The sequence below is a fragment of the Pinus tabuliformis genome, chromosome 4_2, assembly GCF_031772625.1.
Source record: "Pinus tabuliformis cultivar Carrire ecotype Pingquan chromosome 4_2, CPIR1, whole genome shotgun sequence".
Taxonomy (NCBI): Eukaryota; Viridiplantae; Streptophyta; class Pinopsida; order Pinales; family Pinaceae; genus Pinus; species Pinus tabuliformis.
Genome location: NC_142304.1, coordinates 90,156,743 through 90,174,774, shown reverse-complemented (window position 1 = coordinate 90,174,774; position 18,032 = coordinate 90,156,743). Strand labels below are relative to the sequence as shown.

At 36.6% G+C, this 18,032-nt stretch overlaps 1 protein-coding gene across 1 annotated transcript in view; it reads right to left on the bottom strand.

The window, feature by feature from the left end:
• LOC149168400 (uncharacterized) overlaps positions 1-7,614 on the bottom strand; it is a 362,722-nt gene extending 355,108 nt beyond the window's left edge. The window contains exons 1-2 of the mRNA XM_089428261.1: positions 7,464-7,614; positions 7,227-7,366 (exon numbers count right to left, since the gene is read on the bottom strand). Coding sequence (XP_089284387.1) covers positions 7,227-7,366; positions 7,464-7,527 — 204 coding nt within the window. The 5' untranslated portion in view covers positions 7,528-7,614. The remainder of the gene's footprint in view (positions 1-7,226; positions 7,367-7,463) is intronic.
• Positions 7,615-18,032: the final 10,418 nt, after the last annotated feature.

Sequence of the window (18,032 nt, the reverse complement as noted above, 5' to 3'; positions counted from 1 at the left end):
GGGAGAAGGATCAATAGGATCCATAAGTTCATCAACATCGGGCATCGTTATGTCCTCTTTTTCACCCTGTTTTCCGATATCAGCTTCTTTGTCCTTCCTTGGGATAGGAAGGTTGTTGACCTTGCTGAGGGCCATATCTTCGTCAAAGGTGTCATCATGACTTATCTCAACTTCCCTTTGACCAGCCACATAAATTCTAGAGCCCTTAGAATTTTCGCTATAGCCCACAAAGATTCATTTCTTCCCTGATGCACCCAATTTGCTTCTTTTCTCTTTCAGCACATGAATATATACGAGACTTCCAAAAATTCTAAAATAAGAGACATCCGGTTTCTTACTAGTGAACGTTTCTTTGGGAGCCTTGGAGTCCAATGTTTGATAAGCGCATCAGTTGTGAACATACACGGCGGTATTTGTAGCTTCAACCCACATAAACTTTGGAATCCCTCGATCATGAAGCACGGTACGAACAACTTCTACAATAGTACGATTCTTCCTTTCAGCCACACCATTTTGCTCGAGAGTTATGGTGTTGTAGTCTCCCTCTTAATGCCAACTTCTCTGTAATAATCATGGAATTCATTTGATTCATAATCAGTCCTCAATATCTTGATTCTCTTCTCGGATTGGTTTTCGATCATGGCTTTGAAGTGATGGAACAAAGTGAACACTTCATCCTTCTTTTCCAAGAAGTAGATCTAGGTCTTGCGAGAATAATCATCTGTAAAGGTGAGATAATATAAGTTTCTTCCCAAAGAATTTACGGGCATCATACCAGATATGTCTGAGTGGATCAACTGCAATATATTTGTGGTCTTGCTATTACTTGAGGGTAATCGTCCCCTTGTAAGTTTTCCTTCGACACATCCCGGACATACACCTTCATGCTCTACTTTGAACTCGGGCATACCTGTCACCATCTATCTCACATTGGGAAGAGCCTTATAATGAAGATGGTCAAACCTCTGGGGACATAGTTCAAATGTAGAGATGTGTCACAAGACATGGCTCCCAATGGACTTCCTCCAACTTGATACAAAGTGTCAACTCTGAACCCAAGAGTATAAGCATCTTTAAAATTCCTTTTCCAAACACGTACATCTTTAAAATTCCTTTTCCAAACACGTACCTTTCCATCTATGAATGCCACCTTATATCCTTTGTCTTCCATTGCCGAAATGGATACCAGGTTCTTCTTGAGATCAAGTACATATAGAACCTCTTGTAAATGAATCGTGTTACCTTGATTTAATTGAAGGGTAACATTCCCTACTCCCTTCACGGGATAGGTGGCATCATCTCCAAGAATAATCTCCAAGTTTGTCTCCTTCCCTATCAGATTAGAGAGAGCTTCCTTGTATTCGATGAAGTGCCTTGAGGCACCACTATCAATTAGCCAATTCCCCAAAGAGTCTGGTGGAGAGGTAGTGGAGAGTGTCGATATAAGATAGTATTCCATTTGCTTATTGTTAACAACATTTGATTCTTCATACCTGGAGTTCCTTGCTTTCTCGGAGGGTTGACCATTTCCATGATGTTCCGCATTCCTTTTTCCTTTGCCATTGAACCTGCCATTCCTTTGATTGTTGTGGTTGAAGTTGCCCCTAGAATGATTATGATCATCATCATGTGATGTGTCCCTTCTATTTGGATACTACCTTGCATAGTGGCCAAACTTATTGCAAACAAAACACCCGACCTTCCTTCCACCCTTAGATCCAGGCTTTCCATTAAAATGACCTTTAGACCCTGCATTATTTCTCCTTTTGGCATGAGCGGAGAAAGCGGTGGGGTTGCTTCTATTAGAAGGCATTTCTTGCTCCACCATTCTTGTTTCTTCTTGAATGCATCTCAACATCAATTCTTTAAACCTTGGAATTCGATCATTATTGAGAATGGTAGTTCTAAATATATACCACTTGGGTGGGAGTCCTCTAAGGGTAGTGATAGTAAGCTCCCTGTCAAGAATGACCTCTCCAATCGAAAGTAGATCATTCTTGATCTCAGTGATGCTTAAGAAGTAGGATTGAATATCCTCGTCCTTGCCCTTCTTAATATCTTTCAACTTATTTTTGAGAAATAAAATTTGATTTCCATCACCAACCTTGAACATGTTGACCAGCCTGTCGTAGATCTCCTTGGAGGTGTTCAAAGCAGAGATGTAGGCCACCAAATGCTTGTCAATGGAATCCCTGATAATCTTCTTTGCTTTGACTTCAGCCCTATTGTACTTGGTCTTCGCAGCAGCCGGTGCATTTGAGGAAGGCTCAAAGATTTTACCCTTCACATAATCCAACACTTGTTGTTCTTCCAAAGTCAGATCAAGGGACATCTTCCATCCATGATATTCTGACTTTTCACGGAGCTTATCTTCAACCGGGAAATGAATGAGGAACCCTTTGAGCCTTTTGTCCTTGTTCAACTGTCTTTGGTGATTGCTCTTTCACTCTTGCTTGGGGTTTATCTTCACCTCAGCTCTAAAACCATGTTAGTTTTAGGTAACAATGGTATGTTCTATGCTTAAAAGCAATTTACTTCAATTTCTTCAATATCCATATCCAGTTTAGCAATCACATCAGCATGATAGTAAAATGCAAATAGAACATAAATATAAACAGTAGAAGACAAGCCACGACAAGAGGACACAAGATGTGGCACCAGCCAGAGACAAACCCCAATGTGGGGAAACCCTTGATCAATTCTTCTTATATTCTTCAATAGTTCAGCAGAGGGAGATAGTACAAATATACAAATCTGATAATTTATAACAGCAGTAGAAAAGCCCTAACCAGAAAAGTCAACGCTGGTCAAATAGGGCAGAATTCTTCCTCTAAGCAACTAAGTCAAACCCAATCAACTTCGGCCTCCAACAGCAAACCCAAACAGTCCAAAACGGTCCAAAAAAGTCCAGTCAAATGCTCGTCAACAAAAGTCAAACTGCGGCCAGATCTAGGGCAGTCAACGCTGGTCAAATGGGAGGTCAAATCACCTCAATTTCAGTGCCCAGATCTGTGGCCTACCAAGGAAAAGGTCCTCACCCAAATCCACAGTCAAGAGGAGGTCAACGCAGCCCAAAATGCAACCCCTGAAATTCGGTCAATGCTGGTCAACTCAGTCAAACAGAAAACATCCTTTCCTTCGCACGTGTGAGAGACAGCAGCCAGATTTGCGTACCCAAACAGGTCAGGAGAGAGAGATGAGAGAAGATGAGATGATGATGAAATGACTTAAGGTCTCCTCCTTTTATATGCAATGCTGACTATGAGCTGGGGGTTTGAATGCCTGTTTTGCTCAGTGGCCGACCTTGACAATTTGTCAATAATACAAATAAATTCATATCTTCATTTTTACATATCGTAATCGGATGATCTTTAGATCAATCCTACACCTCTCGGAGAGAGGAATCCAAGGAAAATATCAGCTGCCATGAATAAGATGACCCATGTGGAGTTTGGCCCTAGTCGCTAATTTTAACACAAATCCAATGGTTTAGTTCAGTGTTGATAATATCAGCGATATTTGAAAATATCGCGATATCTTCGGCAAAACGATATATCGCCGAGGAAATATCACGATATTTTCAAAATATCACCATATTTTGAAAATATCTGCTATGTTTAAAAATTTGAAAAAAAAAATGATTTTTTATGCTTGCCGATATTTTCGCTGATATTGCTGATAAGATGTTTTTTGGACCCTCACCGATATTTTGCCGATACCGATATTATCAACACTGGTTTAGTTTGTCACTTTACTGGGTTTTTCCCTCATTTAGCTAATAGTCATGATTGGATGTCAAACTCTTGGAAACCAGTGATTAAAAAAGATGCATTCATCCACCACTGTGCAAAGGGTTTCTTTATTATTGAGTTCGACAATGCAGAAGATCGGAATCTGATTTTTCATTCAGGACTGTGGTTTCGGGAAAGCTCAGGTCTGTGCATGAAGACTTGGTGCCCTTCTTTCAATCCTTTCACTGATGTTCTTTCATTAACTCTTGTGTGATTAAGGCTCCCAAATCTGCACTTGCATTTTTGGGGTTTACCCCCTCTTCAAGCTATTGGTTCAGCTCTATGAAAGTTCCAATTTGCAAGTCATGAAACTGAGAGGTGCCCAAATGGACTTTAGCAAAGGATTTCCAGCAGAAATTATTTTGACAAGCAAAAACTAATCCTGGTCTCAGAAGTAACTCAGAACCCAGTAAAAGAGGAATTTGTCTCTCCTGATTCGAGGCATGAAACGCAAGGTCACTTAACGGCCAATGGCAAGCAAACCTCGCTGAAGAAGCTGAGGCACTAGAACAAGCAGAACCATCAGATCAAGACAATTATGGACTGGCAGGAATAGCAAAGACTCCAACAAATGCAAAAGAAGTTTAGACAGTAGTAAGAAAGAAGAAGATATCTACATCAGCATCCCAACCGATGGTAACAAGAAGTCAGACCCACAATCCAGTATAATCATGTACTGTACTTATATTTTGTTAAGCAAGCAATTTGTGCAAATATACTGGTGCAAAAAGATTTTGAATGTAGCTCTTTTGGGTATCTGGCAGACTAGGCTAGTAAATTTTGAAATAGGACTGTTAAGCCTCAGCAACAGATTGTGGAATCTGAAACTCTCAAGAATAATGTGTTACTGCTGTTTAGCTCTGCTACAGCATTTCTTGACTAATAAAAATGTCTCCCAGTTTTTATTTATTTATTTTTAAATAATAGATACCATTAAACTTACACGCATTTTTTCAGGATTTTCCTTACATCAAATATTTAGAGAGAGAATATTCACTATCATTCCTGAAACATTAGGGATCAATACAATCTTGGAAAAGGCCAAACTCAGTTTTGAGGACACGTTAAGATCTGTCAACATAGTCAACTCTGGTTATGCATGGAAGAAAACAACAATGTCAGCTCATTTCAGACAAAAACAGACGGTTTATTAATTCCTCCATTATATTGCTGCCCCTGTGTTTTAGAATTGCAGCAAAAGCATGCCTGCCTGGTAATTCAGGCCTATATTGCTTTTAGTAAGAGAGGAAGGTTCCTAAAACTCTCGAGGATCGACTCAAACTGCATAGGAAGGTGCAACAACAAGCCTTCTTTCAGGCATTCATTGCAACTTAAAGTAGGCTAAAGATGACCAAAGCGTCAAAGACAGCTAGCTGCAACCAGTATTCAACTTTAATCAGCTGGTAAACATTAGCAGGATATTGTCATCAATTGGATAATATCTTCTTTTTTTCTCTAGTATTCATTTAAGGCACATTTGGTATGTGTATGATGGCAACCAACAAAAACAATGATTTGATAGCCAATATGTGATCTGAAATTATTTTCCATGGCTATTTTGGAGTTAGGAATCCTAACCATGAAATCCTCACAACCAAATGCAAGAATAATCATGAGGTGAAGTCTCATCTGAAGACTTTGAGACCCATTCGAGAACAGTTATTGAAGTGATAACAATTGTATGCATCTAGATTTGATGACCCTACGCCATGATTATTGTTGACAGTTTTCTTACCCAGGAGAACATTATTGATGACAGTTTGCTTACCCAGAAGAACATTTAATATAAGTAGCTAATGCCTTGGCAGTAGCAGGCAATAGCAAGCAGGGTATAAGGTTCAAGGGGTTGGGGCGAACTTAGGAAAGACTGATGAGAACCCCAAATTCCAAAAGGTGGCAAAGATGACAGCAGTACAGAATTCTGCATACGGAACCCACCCTGACATTAAAAAATATCAAATAACTAGTAAAACTAAATTACTGATCAGTAAACCACAAATAAACACAGTGCAGTAACCAATTAGACTCCTTCCTTGGTCCCTGAACATTGGAGAAACATTACATTTTTGTTTCTTTTTTTCACTTCCCACCCCTTTCTATCCTTTCTTTGATCCTTCACTCCCAATGCCAAACAGACATGGCCTTTTACATTCATTAGCAGAACAATTATAACTATGTGAATGCTACTATGTTTGAAACTTGAACAGTGTGGAGTTTGAAGCTTTGAACTACTGCAGCAATATGGAGCACTTACAAGAAATAGTTTTTATGAACTTTTTTTCGGGGTGCTTTATATAGGGAATGCCTGGGGATCCTGCATGAGGTTGGAAGATATCACAGGGTCCCCATTTGGCAGGTGACATCCCCATGGCATCCCCTGTGAAGTGGGAACAGCATGGGATGTGCCCACCCATCTCTGTGAAATATTAGTATAACTAGAGTAATGCCCTGAGGAGGGTTTAAGTGTTAAAGAAATCACCAACGTCTCCTGAATTTGCAGGTACAGTGTCCTGGGAGAGGTTCTCACCATAATCAGGAGAGAATTCTTCAATATGTTATATAAAAGCAATATTAGTACAAGAAATGGTCAGTTTGTCGAATCATGTAACCTGTTTGGCAAGACCATCCAATGAATGAAGAGTGGAAACGAGAAACCTTGAAAGTAAGGTGTGGTTAGGTCCTCCACTTGCTCAAAACTGTGATAATGTTCACCAAGCATATTTACGTACCACAATTTTAGGGCACTACTCAACAACTTTTGGATTGGTTATAATCGGAGAAGCTGGTCTCAACAGTTGGCCAGATATGATTGGTAGTCAATATATGAGAGTTTGTCAAGTCAACAACCATGACATACTGTCCAAATGATATATCGCGAAGCAGTAGTCAATATCATAACCTAAGATCCAAAGCCTAAATGGCATGTCTGCTTGGTCATACAAATGCTTAAATACGTGACCACTGAACAGGGTTGTGCACAGGATTTAGGTAGCAAACTCCTAAAGATACTCTGTGTACTCTCTGACGGTTTCATGTCTGGAACATTCACCTATTTGTTCTGCTATGGAGAGGATTACTATTCAGTTCTATTGCAGGTTTTAATATAAACCCCGGTCAGCCATCTTTCAAGACAAGAAATACTGCAAGATGAATTTATACAGTGATAATTTACATGATCATTATGATTCTATAGAGCACTCATTGGACCTATAAAGTGCCAAAAGGGTTGTTCGATACCTAAGTGGAAATACCGAGATCAAGTAATCGGAAGGAAGCAAGCAACAAATTAGATGAAACCTGGTATTCCTAAAGCAGTGCATAATTTGGCACTAGAAGGTCATGTAGCGGCCACCCAAATGAACTGACCACTGACATGTGAATAGAATTTTAATGACAACAACGATATAGAAACAATAGAAATGAAAGAAAACCTACCAGGACAATGGAAATGAGAAATAGCGTGATATACAACAGATCGTGACGCTTGGTGGAACGATGGGGCGGATTCCATTTCCCCGTCTGCGCCATTATTCTCCCGATCGCCTTCGCTGACCCTTCGCTGACCCCTCCCAGTGCTGCTGATAAAAAATCACAATGATGTCAAAGAATACATGATACTGTAAAATAAACCATCACTTTTATAAAAAAAATCACAATGATGTCAAAGCGTACATGATCGTGTAAAGAAACCATCATTTTTACATAGCCCTGGCTTAAAAAACTCTTGCGGCTCCATGAAGTGGATTTGCCTTTTCTCACGATATGTTTAAGACCGCTTTGTGAATCTCAAAAATATATTGTGCCCTCTTCTCTTGGTTCCCCTCCTTTAAAGCATGACATTGCATGCAATTTAGTTCATTGAAATAGTTAATGACTCTAAAAACTGTATAAATGTCATTAAAAGTGATATGATAATGGTTATGGTAATGGGTATAAATTCGAGTATAAAGCATTAATTAATGTTAAAAGTTATCCAATTTTAAATATTGTTAATATTAAAATGAATTTAAAGAAACCATCATTTTTAGATAGTCTTGGCTTTAAAAACTCTTGCGGCTCCATGAAGTGGATTTGGCTTTTCTCACGATATGTTTAAGACCGCTTTGTGAATCTCAAAAATATATTGTGCCCTCTTCTCTTGGTTCCCCTCCTTTAAAGCATGACATTGCATGCAACTTAGTTCATTGAAATAGTCAATGACTATAAAAACTGTATAAATGTCATTAAAAGTGATATGATAATGGTTATGGTAATGGGTATAAATTCAAGTATAAAGCATTAATCAATGTTAAAAGTTATCCAATTTTAAATATTGTTAATATTAAAATGAATTTATAAGATGAAGTTGGAGGTTCCTTGTCATGTTTAGATTTGTACTCTTATATAGCCACTATGTTTGTACTATTATATAGCCACTATAAGTCCAAAATCTTTTTGGTAATGGACCCAATAAAATAATGTAGGGGATTCTAAAGAAGTTTAAGTATGCAACGAATATCAAGTCTACAGGGAAATCTATAGAGGCACAAGTGCATGAATTTGATCTTTGAACCTTTGCCCAAGAACATTAATCATAGAAACTAAATGCACAAGATCATGTTAACTTAGTGGATGATAGTGATTCCCCTAAGAACCTCTCCATAATCTTAATCACCTTAAGAGGACTGTGTGTGTGAGAGAGAGAGAGAGAGAGATAGATGAGATTGATTACAATTGTTGATTGTTTGTGTTGGTTTGTTGTTATGTTAGAGTTTTGAGGGCTTTGTATTGTGCTTTGAGGCTATGTGCCCCTTTTGTATTACAAGAATAATGTTGTAACTTGTTTTCTAGCCAAAATAATGGAGGATTACCAAGGTTTTACATATGTGCATGTATTATTTTTGTACATGTATGATGATTTTGGTTTACTTTAACATTGTAGTGATTTGCTCTATCTTCAACATCATTGATGAACTAGTAAGGTGTTGGGTAATTACTTTTTGTGACCATTACACTTCGCTCTTCTCTGCAATATAATTAATGCAACATTGTACATGCCTCAATTGAAACCTCCTTCTTTTGGAATGTTGAAATATCAAAATAACTAGACTACACTAAACCTTATTGGACAACTCAATAGATTTAGTCTTAAAATGCGCTAGCAATTACTTGTGTTGTTGGGACCTTCACTAATGCAAAGTGACATAAATGTAATGGAAGTCAATGACTACTAAATGCGTCAAGACTAATTTGATGTGAAATTCCACACTTGTTTATGTCAAGAATATGTGTATTTAGGGTTAGAAGAGAAAAGATACAATTAAGGTAATTCTTATGAAGATATACATGAGATATTTTAGGATAGGTTCCCTATAAATGTACACAAATGGTTGAAATGATTATCAAATCAACCTCGCCACTAGAGATTATATGCCAAACATGGAAGTTTGTGAAACTTGCAAAGATTTGTGGTTCAAAGGCGCACTTGAGGACTATTCCTTATAATTTGTCACGAAATATCATGACTCTTTGACAAAGATCTTGGAAGAATTAAAGAATGGATGTAGAAAAAAAATTGAGAAGATTATGATTTAGATCAAAATGTTGCTTGTGGAATGCAGTATGTTTCCTAACTACTCAAAGATGGAAACATAACACCTACGTTGAGGGGCGTCATTGAGGGAGGACATGTAGTCAAATTTCATGTGTCAAAAAGCTCAAAGATGACAGACACAAGGAATGTACCCAGTGACCACATACAACATTATCGTAAATGTGAATCATTAAAGGAAGACTAGTGGTGGGATCATATAAAAGTGATGTTCACTAATAAAGAGTCCCTTATTTGGGAGTATCAAGTAGAGGTGTGTCTAAAAGGTGAGATCTTAGGATTGGGAAGGCGTGTGATCTTGATTTTGCATTGCCTTTAGTTTTTTAGGGGCTACTACATAGTTTACTAATGTACGAAAAAACTAAAGTATTTTCTATTAATAAAAAGGCATGAGTTTGAAGTGAAAGACAAGTGAAATTGGGTGGAGCAATGGGATCTACTTTTCCAATGGAAGGAATAGGTGGTCTACTTGCATGGGACCAAGGAAGATGACTCAGATGAGGAGTTACACCATATACCATTCAAGAGTCTAAATGAAACTCCATCTACTATCACAAGTTGTTGAAGGCACAAATTATTAACACCAATATAGATGATGAGGCAACTATCACAAAAGTGGTGGCTTTTCTAGAAGAATATTGAGAAAATGTTTCTATAAAACTTCATCAAAATGAAGGATGTAATTTGAGAGATCGAAGAGAATCAAAGAGACCAGGTTTGAAGAATGCAACTGATCCGGATTTAAACAGGAACGCAACAAATTACAGAGATAACCATATACACAAAGATGCAGCGGAAATAATACTTCATTTCATTAATGGAAAATACTGAAATATGCTTACAACCAGAAATGGAAATAAACCAGCTAGGGCGATGGTAGCTTATCTTTGAGAAGAGATGTGATGGTTACATGCCTCTGAAATGTGTTACAATGAGGCTCGAAGGCCTATTTATTGTTGAGAAACAATGGAAAACCCTTAACATTCCAAAACCTAACCCTAGGAGATGAAACGCCACACTGTGGGCCCCGTTTGGGGTAAATTGGTACATCAACTTCCCGGGGTCGTAACTTTGGCATATGATCTCCGTTTGACGCGTACAATAGCTCATTAGAAAGATCTATCTGAGCACTATCATTGTTGGAACGGGCAACATCGGTCCATTCCATGGACCCATGTTGCCCCCGGATTCCCCAAAAAACGTCGTTTAGAGCCTCAAAACGGCTCCGGAAGTTCAGGACCCGAAAAACTGCTAAAAATAGTAAGTTGTGCTACAATTAAGGAAACTGAAAATGCTGAGAAAGACAATGGTGGGGGTCCAGGTGGACTTGGCAGGTGGCCACCAATATCCACCTGGATCAGCAACGAATGATGTGAAGGCCCTCCTGCAGTCATATTAAGTTTTGGAAGGTTTAGAGTTGGATCTCTCCCTTTTTTTAATTTTGACGGGATCATGAATTTTTTTTGTTTTTTTGTTCATGGATCAACCCTTAGAAATTTTTGTAGTATTTTTTTGTAAGTTTGCGACCAGAAGAAAATTTGCAATATAATATAAATTTCCTATTAAGATTTTAAAAAGTAATTAGGAGCTCAAAGAGATGAAGATTGAATTGAAATAATTCACAATTCCCTATAAGACAAAGTCATACCACATGATGCCACACTATAAGGAATAAGTTAAGTAAGAGATTGATAAAAAAATTAGCCACATGCTTTATTGTTTCGATGGAATAATTTGATTGGATAAAACCCTATTGTCATTCGAAACAAGAAGAGCTTGGAAGAATTAAAGAATGGATGTAGAAAAAAAATTGAGAAGATTTTGATTTAGATCAAAATGTTGCTTGTGGAATGTGGTATGTTTCCTAACCACTCAAAGATGGAAACATAAAACCTATGTTGAGGGGCGTCATTGAGGGAGGACATGTAGTCAAATTTCATGTGTCAAAAAGCTCAAAGATGACATACATAAGGAATGTACCGAGTGACCACATACAACATTATCGTAAATGTGAATCATTAAAGGAAGACTAGTGGTGGGATCACATAAAAGTGATGCTCACTAATAAAGAGTCCCTTATTTGGGAGTATCAAGTAGAGGTGTGTCTAAAAGGTGAGATGATGAGAAGGGTGTGAAGGATGAATGGAGAATTTTCTAACCCCGTAGAGTATTAGAAAGCAGGGTATGAGAATAAGAGTGTAAAGATGGCAATGTAGTGAAGCAGTGTGTGGAGGAGATATCCATGTACATGGGTAACACTAACCTTATGCAATACATGAGTATTTGCAAGATGATGTGGCAAGGCACACAAATCTTTGTAAATTAGTGTGTCCATTATTTCTTATCTAATTTAAGCCTACTTCTTACAACTTGCTATATGCATGCAAAGACTCAATTATAGACTAAGGATTGGGAAGGCACGTGATCTTGATTTTGCATTGCCTTTAGTTTTTTAGGGGCTACTACACAGTTTACTAAGGTACGACAAAAGCTGAAGTATTTTCTATTAAGAGAAAGGCATGAGTTTGAAGTGAAAGACAAGTGAAATTGGGTGGAGCAATGGGATCTACTTTTCCAATGGAAGGAATAGGTGGTCTACTTGCATGGGACCAAGGAAGATGACTCAGATGAGGAGTTACGCCATATACCATTAAAGAGTCTAAATGCAACTTCATTTACTATCACAAGTTTTTGAAGGCACAAATTATTAACACCAATATAGATATGAGGCAACTATCACAAAAGTGGTGGCTTTGCTATAAGAATATTGAGAAAATGTTTCTATAAAACTTCATCAAAACGAAGGATGTAATTCAAGAGATCGAAGAGAATCAAAGAGACCAGTTTCGAAGAATGCAACGAATGGATGTGAAGGCCCTCCTATAGTCATATTAAGTTTTGGAAGGTTTAGAGTTGGATCTCTCCTTTTTTTTCATTTTGACAAGATCAAGATTTTTTTTTTGTTTTTTTGTTCATGGATCAACCCTTAGAAATTTTTGTAGTATTTTTGTAAGTTTGCGACCAGAATGAAAATTTTCAATATAATATAAATTTCCTATTAAGATTGAAAAAAGTAATCTAGGAGCTCAAAGAGATGAAGATTGAATTGAAATAATTCACAATGCCCTATAAGACAAAGCCATACCACATGATGCCACACTATAAGGAACAAGTTAAGTAAGAGATTGATAAAAAAAATAGCCACATCCTTGATTGTTTCGATGGAATAATTTGATTGGATAAAACCCTATTGTCATTCAAAACAAGAATATCTTGGAAAAATTAAAGAATGGATGTAGAAAATAATTGAGAAGATTTTGATTTAGATCAAAATGTTGCTTGTGGAACGTGGTATGTTTCCTAACCACTCAAAGATGGAAACATAACACCTATGTTGAGGGGCGTCATTGAAGGAGGACATGTAGTCAAATTTCATGTGTCAAAAAGCTCAAAGATGACAAACATAAGGAATGTACCCAGTGACCACATACAACATTATCGTAAACGTGAATCATTAAAGGAAGACTAGTGGCGGGATCATATAAAAGTGATGTTCACTAATAAAGAGTCCCTTATTTGGGAGTAACAAGTAGAGGTATGTCTAAAAGGCGAGATGATGAGAAGGATGTGAAGGATGAATGGAGAATTTTAACCCCGTAGAGTATTAGAAAGCAGGGTATGAGAATAAGAGTGTAAGGATGGCAATGTAGTGAAGCTGTGAGGAGGAGATATCCATGTACATGGGTAACACTAACCTTATGCAATATATGAGTATTAGCAAGATGATGTGGCAAGGCACACAAATCTTTGTAAAGTAGTGTGTCCATTATTTCTTATCTAATTTAAGCCTACTTCCTACAACTTGTTATATGCATGCAAAGACTCAATTATAGACTAAGGATTGGGAAGGCGTGTGATCTTGATTTTGCATTGCCTTTAGTTTTTCAGGGGCTACTACATAGTTTACTAAGGTACGACAAAAGCTGAAGTATTTTCTATTAAGAGAAAGGCACGAGTTTGAAGTGAAAGACAAGTGAAATTGGGTGGAACAATGGGATCTACTTTTCCAATGGAATGAATAGGTGGTCTACTTGCATAGGACCAAGGAAGATGACTCAGATGAGGAGTTGTGCCATATACCATTCAAGAGTCTAAATGCAACTCCATCTACTATCACAAGTTGTTGAAGGCACAAATTATTAACACCAATATAGATGATGAGGCAACTATCACAAAAGTGGTGGCTTTGCTAGAAGAATATTGAGAAAATGTTTTTATAAAACTTCATCAAAATGAAGGATGTAATTCGAGAGATCGAAGAGAATCAAAGAGACCAGGTTTAAAGAATGCAATGAATGGATGTGAAGGCCCTCCTGTAGTCATATTAAGTTTTGGAAGGTTTAGAGTTGGATCTCTCCTTTTTTTCATTTTGACGGGATCAGGATTTTTTTTTGTTTTTTTGTTCATGGATCGACCCTTGGAAATTTTTGTAAGTTTGCGACCATAATGAAAATTTTCAATATAATATAAATTTCCTATTAAGATTGAAAAAAAATAATTTAGGAGCTCAAAGAGATGAAGATTGAATTGAAATAATTCACATTTCCCTATAAGACAAAGCCATACCACATGATGCCACACTATAAGGAACTAGTTAAATAAGAGATTGATAAAAATTTAGCCACGTGCTTGATTGTTTTGATGGAATAATTTGATTGGATAAAACCCTATTGTCATTCAAAACAAGAAGATTGGAGGATCCACCTCCATGTAGAATTATGTGGATTTGACAAAGCATGTGTACGTTATATGTTCCATATGTGATTTAATGATGAAACCTTGGAAAGAGTTATGAGGGATGGGTCGTATTTCTTCACATATGGTTTCTATGGACATTGTCATAACTAGGTCGCCGAGGAAGAAAAGAGAAGTATCACCTTTGCAAAAAACTAGGGGCCATTCACATATAATGTGATGCCCTTTGGTTCAGAGGTTGATCATGTCATATCTCACAATTTGCCACTTCTTCTTTCCGCTATTGTTTTTATAATTTCCTTGGGTTTGCCTAAAAGATTAGTATATGTACAATTTTTTGGAAAATCATGTTGTTTTATTAACAATGATGTTGAATAGTGCTTGTAGATGCAACATTTTTAATATTAAAATGTGCATCTTCCATGCCCCATTTGGAGTTATGCTTTGGTTACATTGTTTGTAAAGAAGTCATGTTGGTGGATCTAGTGAAGATAACACTCATTGTTGATATATCACCTCAAAATATTATGATGTTGTGATCTAGCCTAGGACACACTAGTTATTGTTACATATTCACATGGGATTATGTTGAATGAACAACTTCAATGGAAGAGTTTACACAAAAAATGCATTGTTTATATGGCATAACTATTATTACCAAACCTTTTAGTGGTTAAAAGGAAAATGGTCATTGTCCCAAAAAATATCTTCCATGTGAATGTTGATGCATTTGGGATAGCATTGGTAACATTATCACTCAGCCACACAAGGGAGTGGTAGATTATCTTGTGCATTTCACTTGCATAAAATTATCAAGCATACAGGTCAAGGTCAAAGGATCTTAACTCGAGTTATTTGGTGAACAATTTATTTCAGTTACCTGGGTTTAAGTCTCCTAAGACATGTTGTAACTAGCATGTTTCTAACATTTATGAAATAATTGTATTTGGTGTAATAATGGCAACCAATATTTTGAAATTACTGGTTCTCCATAAATTCTCATTCTAGATAAAACAAAAAAAATACATAATTACTAAGCATAGGGAGAAATTATATCAACATGGGGCGTGAAGTCTTAGCTATGGTGTACATAAATGTAACAGCTCTCCATGATATGCTATGCAATACTATTCACTCATTTAAATGTATATACTTCTAGAGTTATGTTTTAAACATAATTTTGATTATCTCTACCAACTAGATCAATTGGAACTATTTATTCAACCTAGGCTACATTATCTTGATATGTATGTGCATCATATATCATTTCCTTTGTTCTTGTCCCCTTTGTTGGGAAAAGTAACAACCTTACTTTATCTATGTGGTTTATAACACGAGCATGATTAGAAACATGAAGACACCATTACTACTATCTACAAATTGACCAATGCAAGGGTTGTAGGCAATAACAAGGGAAGGAAAGAACAAGTGACACACCAATAAGGTGTAGCTCTAACATGGTATGTTTTACTAGAACCCAACTCCCTTGGAGTGCCATTTGTCTTAATAGTAGCCATGTGCCTATGATCCAATGGATACAAATGGGCTTATAATAGTTTAGATGAGATGAAAGTAGGCAATAGAAGTACATCCAAGGAAGTAGTTATTGAGTTAAAATACTACCTATGGAAATAGTTGCCCCGTGGAAGGAGTAAAGGGAAGGAAGACTCACTAAATCCAAACCTTTAAATGGAATAACATACAACATGGCCATAATTCATCGTCATTTTCCAAATGACAATTTTTATAAATTTAAATAATATTCTTAGGATGAGTTTTTAAGTAAGAACTTAGTAGCATCACACCTTCACTTAAGATTTGAACATTTAAACAAAAGCATACAAAATACCAAGGAAAACACTTGTTCCTCAGTTGAATTTGATCAATTGTAGGGTAGTCTAGCAAGTAGTTGTAATATGCCTCCAAAGCCTTCATTTACCACTCTTCCAAAGTGGAACAAAATTATCCCCATAGGCAACTAAGAGCCTAGTCAACTTCTCAGCACTAATAAAAGTTTTAGTTTCTAGGCCCTTCGAGCTTATGACTCTAAGAGTATCAATACCCAATATGTTCCAAGAAGATTGTCACAAGAAAATATTTCTTCCAATAATTATCCACTTCCTTAACAAGCTCCAACCTCTCAACTTACACATATGTCAACACCATATGGCAAGTTCATTACTTTTCTCTACAAGGGAAATGTTATTTGGATATATAAAAAGATAAAATCTAGTCTTCTCATTTAAGGAAAGCTCAAGTTTCTTCTTGTCACTACTAAATACACTTGGGTGGTCTTTTGCACTATAAAGAACTTTATGGAGAAATGGAGTCTTTTGGATGCCCTTTTCTAATAGCGGCAAGCAACTATGCACATGTTACTTCATTTTGGCCATCAAGTGGAAATCCTCCTCATCGAATTGGTATATTGTCAACATATGTGGGGGATGGACTAATTGAGATAAATATGTATTTTCAAAGCTTGAGAGTTGAATTTTCATTATATACTAGAAGAGACAATATATGCTTATATTTGATGAGGTGATTACATGTTTCTTCATGCAGTAAGTTTAATTACAATGAATATGTGTGTGTGTGTGTGCATTTGTGTGTGCGTTTTCTAATAGGTATTCTATGGACGATAAGCAATTGACACATTATAATCATGTGTTTTCAACTGACACTTTATAGTCATGTGTTTTTGGGTTTAATAACTGGTTGTTAAAATCCTTTCTAGCTCAAAAGATTTTGTATTTAGGATGAAAATTCATAATCTTTATTTATAATAGAATAAAGGGTTCTGTCATAATCTTGGATCAATATGTTTATGGTAGGCACTTGACAAGCTCATGGATCCATGCCTATCATGATAGAGTTGTGTGTTTAAGTTGGACTACACCCTTAGTCGTCTTGATAGAGTGTTGGGACATCCAAATCATAACATATGTGGGGAAGCAATATGGTTTTGCAACTTGGTTTGATTTATTTTACATCATATTTGTATTATGTTTCACTTGAAAATTTTGAGAGTTTGTATTTTGCATGCAAAGTTCTATATGATATATATATATATATATATCTCTCTCTCTCTATATATATCTATATATATATATATATATATATATATATATATATATTACATATATCAAAGACATATATAATGAAACATAAGGTATGCACACTGATTTGAATGTGTATCTTGCACTAATTGTGTTATTTTGTGTCGTGAATGTGTTGTACCTGTTTCCCGTAGGCAGTCCTTGGCTGCAAAAACTATGCCAGAAAACAAACTCAACCAGCCTTTAGGTTCAAGCTAGCCCTTGAACAAGAGGGGGCTCCCTCAGTGGTTACGAGGCTTTATTTAATGTTGTTCACCTGTCACTAAACAACAGCCTTTGAAGCACAATGGCCATATTTATGGTTTTAATTGGGGGTGGTTGGCGATCAATGACAATCCATATTCATGATTAAGGCCTCTCTCACAGGGTCTCTTTAGAAAACGTCAGCTTCCAACCTAACATAATGAATTAGATTTTCAAGGATTATGATAGAAGAATGTAAGGAGATTCCTAATAATTAAGCAGTCAAACAAACTTCTTAACAACTAGGGAAATTTGGATGTGTGTATAAGATTTCTACAGCCCAACAAAATATATTCGAAGGCAACTGAAGGCCAAATTGAAACCAATTCTAAGAGGAGATATTTCAGACAGATAGTCCAATAAGCTAATATATTTTTAAAGGTTATCATTTTATAGGGGATTTCAGATAGATTAAGACTTAATCTACACTTACCCAGACCTTCATATAAATGCTTTGAACATTTGTAGAAATAAGAAATGAAACACTAGAAAGACATACTAGAAAACACAAAATTTTGTCATAAACTGGAGCCGAAA